At 52.4% G+C, this 11,090-nt stretch overlaps 1 protein-coding gene across 1 annotated transcript in view; it reads right to left on the reverse strand.

Moving 5' to 3' along the window:
- Positions 1-3,352: 3,352 nt before the first annotated feature.
- The window catches only part of RNF126 (ring finger protein 126), a 10,463-nt gene continuing 2,725 nt past the window's right edge, over positions 3,353-11,090 (reverse strand). The window contains exons 2-9 of the mRNA XM_009331851.1: positions 8,244-8,302; positions 6,710-6,773; positions 5,920-6,161; positions 5,190-5,258; positions 5,035-5,104; positions 4,677-4,770; positions 4,115-4,230; positions 3,353-3,768 (exon numbers count right to left, since the gene is read on the reverse strand). Of these exons, the coding sequence (XP_009330126.1) occupies positions 3,757-3,768; positions 4,115-4,230; positions 4,677-4,770; positions 5,035-5,104; positions 5,190-5,258; positions 5,920-6,161; positions 6,710-6,773; positions 8,244-8,302 (726 nt within the window). The 3' untranslated portion in view covers positions 3,353-3,756. The remainder of the gene's footprint in view (positions 3,769-4,114; positions 4,231-4,676; positions 4,771-5,034; positions 5,105-5,189; positions 5,259-5,919; positions 6,162-6,709; positions 6,774-8,243; positions 8,303-11,090) is intronic.

The following is an 11,090-nucleotide window of genomic DNA, read 5'->3' on the forward strand; positions in this document are numbered from 1 at the left end:
TGCTGCCAGTGGGGAGCCCGGTTGGTCCCCCACCGCATCCAGCTCCTCATCGACCCACACCTTCACCTGCGTGTGCGGGCGGAGAGGCACCCAACCCAAAACCTAACCTGCAGGAAAACACAGCAATGGTTGTTCAATGGCACAAAGGAGGGAGCAGGAAAAAGCAGCTGCCGGCGGGGGAGAGCTCGGACCCTGCGCTAGTGCCGGAGCAAAGCACACGCACGCGTGACCCACAACCAGAGTGGCGCAGCTCCAGGGAGGAGCATCCCCAGGGAGGTGCTAGGCTCTGTGCAAGGGATGCGGCCCTGGAGACCCAAAGGGACAAGGCAGAGGGCGCGAGGGGGCGAGAGGGTCCCCGGTGCCCGAGCAAGAGCCCGGTGGCAGCCGAGTGTCCCGCTGCGGCGTTGCAGTGGGCTCTGCAGGACCAGGCGCCGGGCAGCACCACAGGAGCGGGGCCGGGCCCTCGGACAGACACAGCCCCAGGGCTGCCCCTGGCTGGGGGGAGCTGGGACGCTGCTCCCCACCCACGTGCAGACCCTGAGCCAGGACATCGTGAGCTGAAGGGACCAGACCTGCTCTGGGGGACCCATCCCCAGCGGGAGCACCTGGGCCACAGACTCCCACTTATGGGCATGGTGTCCAATCCACGCCCTGGACCAAGACGCGAGGTGCGATGGGGCAGCGAGCGCCCAGCCAGCTCCAACCTCCCCAGGCTGCAGCCAGTGCCTCCGGGCTGGTTCTGCCCCTCCTCAGCCCAGCTCCGCTCCATCACCCCCAGCAGAGATGGAGCCGGGAAGGCAGCTGGTGGCAAGGACCAGCCCCTCGCCTGGAGGGGAGCACGGCCAGAAATAGCACCTGCGCCTCGGCCTCCCAGCCAGGGCACGTTCCTGCGCCGCTCCCCGCACCCGCCATGGCGAGCCATCGCAGCCCGGTCGCTTTGTCACGTCAGACGTGAGCCATCGCAGCCTGGTCACTTTGTCACGTCAGACGTGAGCGATGGCCCCAGCAAAAACCACCAAACTTGTTCCATTTCTTACCCAACCAGCTCCAAACGAGTCTGTGAGAAGGAGCAGCCACCATGTTAACCGTGTGGTGACTGCGGCGGGCACCGGCCCTGGCCGGGAGCCCCTGTCAGGCAGGTCAGCGGCAGCCACGCACCCACCATGGGCTTTCGCTTTGCCCCCTCGAAACCCACCCCAAGCACTGCTCACACGTGAGAAATCACCCCAGCTGGGCGAGCTGGGAACCCCGCACCGCAGCAGCAGCTGAAACGTGGCAGGAGAAGGTTTTTCCAGGTCTCCCGGGCTGCATTTCGGTGACTAAACAGCAAAGCCTTCCCTCCGTGCCAGCCCAGCTGATGGACACACGCAGGCTCAGCCGGGGACCTTCCCGCTGCCACCTGCCTCCCCAGCCCAGGATTCTGGTGGCAGAAGCTTCTGGCTCAACCTGCAGCAGAGGATGAGCTATTAACCCTGATATACCAGTCCTGAGATAAACCCTCGTCCCGCAGGCAGCCCCCCGCCGAGATGAAAGGCGCCGCTGGGCTGCCCTGGCTGCACTGGCAAAGCCAAGGAGGAAAAACATTCCAGGAGAGTTGCTCAGCGCCAGCCCCGCGGCCCCGGCAGGCTTGGCAAAGGCTGCTCGCCATCCACATTTGGGACGTTTTCTCCAACGAACCTTCTCTTCTTTTATTCCAAAACGGCTGAAGAAACACCAAACAAGCCGCCTGCCTTCCCCCTCCTATGGGAGGCACGACCCTTCCCAGAAAGCTCTCGGGAGGAAGGGCCAGGTCCTCGGGTAAGGCTGCTTTGAAAGCGACACCAAAGCTCTGCTGGTGCCAGGACCTCGAACGCCTGGGGAGGCCAGCGCCTTCCCCAGCCAACCCTGGCCCGCTCATAGGGTCCCAAAAGCCGGAGACGACGCAGGGAGCCTCCCAAAAGCCGGAGAAGATGCAGGGAGCCTCCCAGGCCGTTGAACCCTCTGCCCACCCCACCCAGCAGCCCCCACAGGGGCAGGTTCCCCATCTACTGCTCTGGTGCCTGCCACAGCAAGGTCCCGACACGCGGCCTGGAGTGCACAGCGCCGTCACAAACACCCGGTTAGCAGGTCAGGGAGACCCACTGACTGCCCGAAGTCCCTGCAACAGAAAGGGGCATCAGTTGACATCTGCCCCACGTCACCTGGGCCAGCGCTTCGGAGCCGCGTGCCACCACCTTGCTCCTCCTGCCAGCTCTGCACTGGGCTGTGCCGCAGAAGCCCAGGCAGAGCAGGAACCTCACCCCTCTCCCCACGCACACTCCTCTGAGGACATCGCTTACCCCAGCGCGCAGCCCTGCCCCGTGCTCCTGACCCCGGCTCCTCCTGGAGCTGGCAGGGCTGCGCTGGAGATTCAGCATGACCAGACCAAAACCAAAGGCCCTTGGTGAGAGCACCAAGTGAACCCAGGTTTCTGTCCCTCTCGCGCCTCCCGGCCCAGGTGAGCACGAACACAGGCAGCGAGGTAGGTCACTGCCCGCTCCGGTCACATTCTTTTCATTCTCCAGCCTCCAGCTCTGTCACAGAAACTGAGTCACAAACACACCTGGATATTTGTCTCTCTCTCCTTTTTTAATCAGCTGTATTTTAAGTAGCTTTGAAATACATTTTTCTCCAAAATGTTGTTTTTCCTGTATATTATTCGATCACAATGATATTTGGCTGGTCCTTCCTCTGATGCACGCCCAGTCCTGATGTCGACACAGCGGAAAAGTCTGCTCAGGCTGAGAGAAGGGCAGGACTGCAACAGGGGGAAGGTGTAAAAAATACAAAAGACCAGGCAAGGATGCTTTCAGTTGCAATCCTGCAGCCAACGGCTCAACGATCCGCAGGCTGGCAATGCACGTACGGGTGCTGGTCACGTCGGAGTCTGGTGCCCAGAGCTCACAGCATGCCTGTGCTCGGCATGCAGGAGGGCTTGGACAAGCCCAGCCTGCCCTGGGGTGAAACGGGACGGCTCAGCACAGCAGCCTCCGGAGAGCTTACCCTGTAGTTTTCCTCAAAATCATGCATAACGTCTCATTGAGCTGAAACGTCCATTTATTTAACAGCAGTAATAATTTAAAATTATAAAAACCCTTACAGTGTTGAGTATCAGAAGGGCGAGGTTATAAAGAAAAATAAATGGGACTTGAGATGGGGAAGGGAAGGATAATGGGGTCTATTTCAAGAGTTCATTTTTTCAGTGACAACTATTGGCCCTCCCCAGCTGGAGATCCTGGGAGGGAGGCAGTATCATTATGCTTTCATTTTAAAGACTTCAATCTCCAAAGCAGAAGAGATAGTATCCAAGGGGAGGAGGAGGAGCAAAAGAAATAAAGAAAGGAATCTCAAATTCAAAACCATACAAACAACCTTTCCATTCAGAATTGCAACCGCTAGCTCAGCACCTCGGGTTTCCCATCTGTGGAGCGCAGCAGCCTTTCACTGCAATGGTTAAAAGTCCACGCGGCAAATGGATGTTTTTATTAATAGACAGAGCTCTTTCCCCCCATCACAGGACTTGAGGCTTCTCATCTCTGAAGGACCCAGAGTCTCCGTGTCTTCAGAACTCAAAAGGGAATTCTGGGGGCGCTGCTTCCCCCTTGCTACCCTCCCCTCGCTCTGCTCTGGAAGCCCCTTTCGTTGCTTACGTTGGCTGGGGAGGGAGGAAGGACAATGGACAGGGCCCCAGGGACAGAGGGTTGGATTAAGATTCATGAGTTGTTCGATGAGTTTTCGTTACTTGGTGAGCTGGAGGAAGAGGAGGAAGAGGATGATGAGAAGTTCATCCCCGTGAGTCCTGGGGGGTTTGTGGCAGTGTTTTGTCCACTTAAGCTTTTCCGGCACACAGGACACGTGTCATGCTTTGGAGAGCAGACAAAAACAAAACAAGAAATATGGGAAACAGGATTAGAAACACGATACAGGAGCAGCACTCAAGGAAAAGGCTAGGATGACACTCCTTCCTCTGATCAAAGGCTGCTCATGCTTAGGCCTCATCATGGAGGTATGAAAATATTTACAGAGGAGAACAGTACCACCAGAAAAAACACCCAAGTGCTACAAAACCCAAGTCACCCACTCAGACGGCACTAACCTGTTCCAGCCAGGGGACTATACAGCTGTTGTGGAATAGGTGATTGCAAGGTAACTGTCGGACATTTTCACCGACTGTATAGTCTTCTTTACACACGGGACACTCTAACCCAGAATCTGTATCATAAAAGGCACGCAAAACACAGCTAAGCAATAAAGGAGAGAACGACACTCAAAACACCCGACTCGGGATCCCATCACCTTTTCCCCTTCCCCCCACCGCTGCTTCACCCCTGCAGAGAGGAAAGCTTGTTGCTTTGCAGTTCCTACCACCATCACTCCACCTCTCACTGCCCTGGGTTTGCTTCATTGTTCCCTTCCCTTCTGCTTTTTCATCTCTATCCACGCTGAACTTTTCAGAACAGTTTGCCTCCCCAGGGCAAATCCATCCAGTCCACTGCTCTTTTTTTTGTGAGTATAACAGAGCAGTACTTCAGCTTTCTCCCCTCTTTGAAATGTTTTAGGCCTTGAAGGTACTAGCAGACAAAATTAAAATCCCAAGAAAACGTTAAACAGAACTTTCACAGAGCTCTTTGTGAACGATTCCCTGGAGATATACATACCTACGTGTTCCTGTGCGATCTGTATGGTGGGGAGGGCCTGGATCTTTTCTTTGTCTGCTGGCGGTGGTCCAGTGTTTTCAAACTGATTTAGTAACTGAAAAAACAATAGGCCACAGAAGGCAGAAAGATGATGTGAGCTCAGCAGCACACAGAATCTGTTCCTTTATTGATCCAGGGCGCTTGAACCCTGCATCGCCTGCACTGCGGACCTCGTCTCCCATTTCTGCACCTTCAGTGGTTTGCCCCCCCCCCCCCCCCACAACAACTGCTGACACTTTTGCCCCCATCACAACAACTGCTGACAATTTTGCAGCACTGCACAAGAGGACGTGAGACTCCATTACAATGCAAATTTTACCTGTGTAATAATTGCATCCAAGCCGTTGGCACCCCATGCGTAGTCCATTGGGTTTGAATGCAAGACTCCCCTTTAAGAATAAGGACAACAATTAAATTCGGCTGGGAGCACGAACAAGAACACTGTCAGAAAGAGCAGCACATCTTCCAACTCACCAAGGACCTAGTCCTAGGTTTGGTATTGTTGTAGGTGCAATAATTCCATTGACCAGCTGCTGGATAATTCTGAAAGACAAGAAAACCAGGATCCTGTAAGAATTAGTGTCTGCTAACTCCCAGCCCAGAAACATGACATGGAAGGAGTGGCTAAATACTGTCGCATCACCAGAGGGAAGAGGAAAAATATCCTGTAGCAATTGCAATTGCATCTTATGAACTGATTATTCATTGATAAAGAGAAGTGTCAATATTTTATTCGTAAGGGGATAATTTCTGACAAAGATGGCACGTGGCTCTCCAGGATGCAGTTAAAGAAACATTAGTCTTGTTGTCCAGTGTTTTCTCTCGTTTCCCCTCGCACTCAGTACAACATTCTGGTAATACCTGGTAGTGACCAGGGAACGCTTTCTCATTGCAGGTTTAACGGTCAAAACTCCCAGCCACACTGTAGTCCATGCCACTGTGCTCAGGTGAAATGGTCCCTATAAACGCAAGGCAAGAGCTTGCCAACAGCTGCAGGCCCAGCTGAAGCCTGACCATCCAGCAGCGCGAGTTCACAGGGGCAAAGCTGGACACCTACGGAAGAGTCGCACTGGACAGCTGTGCTCAGGAGCGGCCTTTAAGAGACTCGAACTGATGAGAACAAGGGATGGGCTGATCTTCAGCTAACTCTCATCAGTGAAAACTAACGGGGCTTCCTCCACAAGAACCTGGCAGTTGTTCTCACCCTTCTAGTGTGGGAACTCCCTCGTGCCTGCCAGCGGCACGGCGTGTGGCGAGACGGGCTCGGGGCTGCCTTGCGCCGTATCGATGCCGAGACTGATGCTCTCGCTCCCTCCGGTTCTCAGAGTCCCTGTTGTCTTCCGACTGCACGTTGGACCCGAATGGAAACTCAAAGCTGTCATCAAAGATCCCGAAGGCAAATTGGCCATAGCCCTGTGGCAAGGTGAACAAGTGCTGATCCACGTTCTGGGAGGGAGAGAATTCAGGGAACAGATTGTAACGAGGAGAGAAACAGCTCTTAGCTTTCACGCCTGGTATTTCACCAGCCTTCCAACAAAGACTAGTCTCTCCAGATCCCCAGCAACTCGCAAGCCTTGGCTGACACAGGTGGATCAGTGCGCTCTCAGAGGCAGCTTAGTGAGGAACAGACGCAGACTGAAACCACGTATGAAGGTAAGAAGTAACTACAACTTCCCTGGTTCTCCTTAGCTGCTGCATGCAACTGCTGCCTTTGAAGTTGAGGCTACTGCATAGCAACACACCCAGACAGCTCACTAAATCCTAGCTTAGCCCCCTCACAACAAGAATAAGCTACAAGTCATGGTCCTATTAAAAACATGCAGTAAAAATACGACACGCAGAGATTTCAGGAGCAGCATGTGGATGATATTAATACCTCCTTTCCCAAATTTTGCCATAATCCAGGGAACATTTAAACAATGTACTAATGGAAAAAGACTTCAATTCAATGGCAAAGCAGAAAGTGTTGGAAGACAGAGGCAGGCCTTACTCACCTCAAAAGGATGCCTGCTCTGATCACTGGCTGACGTAGAGGAGCTGGTCTCATTGTCAGCGTTCCTGTGAAGAACGAAGAGCACTGGTAAGCCTCAGAAGCGTGCTACCAAAAGATTTTCCCAGCAGAGGGGAGCGAGGGGCATGAGTTTGACAGGAAAAGCAGACGCCACAGCTGCACCGTAACAGCACACAGGAAGTGACCGATTCATTTTTGTGCTGAGCCAGAGCTCGAAGGGACCTCAGAGGTCTGCTCACCTTCCCTTCCGCCCCGGGGCAGGGTCAGCTCCATACAGAAACTAGTCTGCCCTCAGCTGCTGTTTTTCTAATCGTTCGTATCAATTTTCATTTTTCCCCTCCCTGCAACCTTCATTTTCCCACACCTTCACCCGTCTCTCCCCACCCTTTTAAATTCTGATTTCATGAAGCTACAGAGAAGTGACTGAACCACGATGTCAAGCAAGGATTCCCTGCACAGTCCACCTCAAACAAATCGGCTAATCCTCTGGAGCACCAGGAAGAGAAGACTTAAGGTACAAACCCTGATCGCTATGACCCAAACATGCTTAAGTCTAATCTTGAATCAAAGGAACTTCCCTATTGCAGAGGCATGTGACCAAATGGGACAGATTATTAGGAAAACTCTTAATGCTGTTAGGCTTCTGCTTTTAGAGAGCTGCAGGAACATTTACTGCTCAGTATCCAGGTCTACGCTTTGACATTCATGGTAACAAAAAAACCCTAAGGTTCAGCGATTACGCGACTCTCCCAAGGTCACAGCAAATCACCAATACAGTCAGGATTAGCCAGGATTGATTCTCAGCCTCTAAGGTTGGTGTAGTCAGACCAAACGTCACCTTGACAGTACCGAAACCTCAGTCTGTAAAGATGACCTCTCTCGGCAGGCAGCAACACGCGTCTGGCACACCCCCCATGCAGCACAGCGTGCCCTCGCACTGAACGCCTGCCAGCACGCTGCCTGTCCCAAAGCCAGCCGCAGCCAAGGTCCGGCGAACGAGTCTGAAACGTCTTAAGACATTACTCCTGCTCTTGCCCGTTCTGACACTGCCAGAGAGCAGTCCCACTACTGAGTCAGCAGTAAAGCACGTGAGCGCAGATCTCAGCTGCTCCGGTGCAGAGTCCAAAGTCTTAGTCAAAAAGTTTTGCCGTTAATACTCTAAACTAAGTTATTAAATTATACACTGAAGCATACATACACTCTCCATTCTGCAGATTCCTCTCTCTCAGGGTTATCTCTACCCTGATGACTCAAACCCAGTTCAGAACTACCACAACCCATTCCTCCCCCACCCTCTACCAGCAATGTATGACACTCAGCGTTCCCATGGCTGATCTACCTGTGGATGCAAACTATGCAAATTAAGCACTTTCTGCCCATAGTGAGGAAAGATGAGCCAAATATTGGGCAGAAGTAGTAAAAATGGTGTATTTAGTATCCAACATTGCCTTTTAACTAGAAAAAGAGCAAAACAGACTGAGTTCATTCCAGCAATAGCCTTTGGGGCAGCACGTTACCTTGGCTCTTCGGGAAGTTCTTCAATAAAACCAGATTCACACCGTGGGCAAATATAGTCCTACGGGAGAAGAAATACTGAATGAGAGAAAAGGAAGTGGTACGTAAAAGCTGCAAAGAGTGCCTTCAGTGTGATGGGGTGGAAGAGTCCTGCAGCCCATCGTCCCAAACGCATGCCACGATTACAGAGCCAAAAAGACCCCGAACCACTGATATTTGCCTTCACCAGACTAGTGAGGCAAATTGTTGAGCCTGAGCCTGTTTGGAACTTGGCTTCAGAAAAGATTTGGATAACACTAATTAATCCCCAGTATAGACAAAGCATTAGATAACATCTGATGTACTTCTGGGTGAAGTGAAAGCAAAACCAGCGGCCTTCCCAAAAGAGCAGCACTCAAACACTAGTCTTTAAATAGCTGCGTGTTTTGGGGGCCTTCCCCCGCCCCCCTCAAGGGGCCAAACTGTCCTAACGAAAGGAACAAAGAGGGAATTGCAGCACGGGCTAATCACAGTGTCACTGTCACTTAGGAAGGGCTGAATGGGAAGCTGTTACTAATGTAGTCTGGGGTTCACGCCACACAGAGGTCAAGGAGACACAAGAGGGTCATTCTGCAACACACAATACCAGAATTTTACACTCCCACGCTCAACGCTCGTTAAAGAAAGCTACTGCCACCCTTGTAGCCTTTAACACTGAAGACTGAATATGCTGGAATAAACAGCCCGTGTGTGCAGAAGCAGATTCCTCAGGAGTTTGCAACAGTCACTTCTCCTCACAATTCCTGGTGTTAGTGAAGAATTTATGCTGCACAACCACACTGTCCTAGCGAGCAGCAGCCCAGAACGCTTGAGATCCTGAAAGGAAATTACTTCACCTTTCAGCGCTTGAAAAGAAGTAGCACCACGCAGCACCATCGAGACAGAAGAGGAAGCAACAGACCCCGTACCTAACCCCAACCACAGCCGAGGCGGAACAGCCACCGCGGGCAAACACAACCGCTCAAAACCCCGCGCTGGCAAAGCCAGGCTCAGCATGGAAGAAATTTAAGAGCTTCTAAAAATAATGCTACTTCCCTTTACTACTGCTACGTTCGAATTGGCACAGGCCCTTAAACAAAGTCAATGGATTCCCCAAAAGAGGAGAGGATGCCAGCCACGTGGATTTGCTCTGATAAGACATCTGGGATCGCTCCTCCAGCCACCGCAGAAAAACGCGATAAGGCCCAAGCACAAGGCAGCAACACCAGCAATCCACTCAACCCTGCCCCCGACTGCCCACCGAGATAAGGAAGCAGCAAACACCAAGGCCTAGAAACAGACTGAGAGAAGCTGCTGCTCCCTCTTCTGCGCAGGACTCTTTAGATTTGCGATTGTGAAATAACTGGGTCTACGCAATTTACACAACGCTTGATTTCAAGACCATTTCTACACCATCCAAATTCTTCTCAAAGCTGGTTACCAGCACACGGGAACTCCTGTGTCGAACACCGAAAATCAGACCAATTGCCTCTGCCTTTGAAATATCCCCTTGCTGTTTTACTTTCCACCAGTATGCCACTGGGGTAAACTGTTACGGCAGACGCAGTCAAGAGCAGTGAGCAACTTACTCCTCGACTCCCCTACCTAAGGGAGGCTTTTTTTTCTCCTGTGTGCTTACAGGCAACTCTGAACACAGGGATCAGCAAATTCCTCAGCAGCTGGAACAGCACAAATGTCAAAGTTTGTTGTTTCTCAGGCTGTTTGAATCACTCCTTTTGCAGCACACGCTACGGTGCCTCCAGTAGCTCGGTCGGCAAAGAGTAAGTGAAACCGAATGAACTTGGACCCCCAAAACCAAGTTCATTAACTAGCAATTAACTAGACCTGAATCAACAAAAGCAGCTGTCCGCTCCCTACCACAGTTCAGTGCGTCCGCTGCCAGATGTGCTCTGCTGGCACAAGCCCAACATGTGGTGTTTAAACGGAAAAAAATGACTGATATTTCTAGGTTACAACCTTCAGCTCCCGAGCCGCTTTCTCCAGCCCGTCTATGTATTTAGCAGGAGCATTATCAAGAGTTTTGCCCTCACGCTTAAACACAAGCTGTGAGATTTACCAGTAAGGCCTACCCTCGCCTAACCAGTAAGGCCGACGGAGAGGGCGAAAGGACAAACGGCGCGTCACAAAACCAAACCGACGGCGAAGTCTAATCAACCATGGCAGAGAGACACCTATGCTCACAATCGGGTGACTTTTAAAATTCAACAAACATTAACAAAAAGCAATGCCTTATTCTGACAAGACGCTGTGAAAAGTTTCAGGAGAAATAGAGACTGGCAGGATCCTCCGAATCGAATTTAACATCTCGCAACATCTGGCAGGCGATCAACAGAAAACCTAGCCGTGGCCCACCACGAGGTTTTAGCCAGCGCCTTTCCAACAGCCAACGCTCCTTTTCCACCCACGCCAGAAAAATATGACTCCCTGCAAGCAGGGGTTTACTCGGCGATTAACGCACATCTGCTCAGGCGCTGCACCTGGCCGACAAAGCGCTTGTGCGTTAGCGAGTGGAAACGGTGCAGACGTATCGTTCGTGCACTTGCCCACGTCCTAGATATTATCACCCGCGAAGCTTTTCTCACGCTCATTTAAATCCTACTGAAAGAGACAAAAAAGAAACCCCCTCGTTATCCCACGGGGCTTCAGTTCGCTCCGGACAAAGCAGCGGGTTAATGGTGCCGGAGCCCGGGGGGGTGGCACGCCATTTCAGAGAGACGGGGGCGCGGAAAGCCCGGGGAAGGGCCGCTGCAGGTCGGGACCACCGCCCTCAAACCCGCTCTGGGGCAGGGCTGCTCGGCGGGTCCCCCTCT

Source organism: Pygoscelis adeliae, unplaced genomic scaffold (genome assembly GCF_000699105.1).
Source record: "Pygoscelis adeliae isolate BGI_AS28 unplaced genomic scaffold, ASM69910v1 Scaffold239, whole genome shotgun sequence".
Lineage (NCBI taxonomy): Eukaryota > Metazoa > Chordata > Aves > Sphenisciformes > Spheniscidae > Pygoscelis > Pygoscelis adeliae.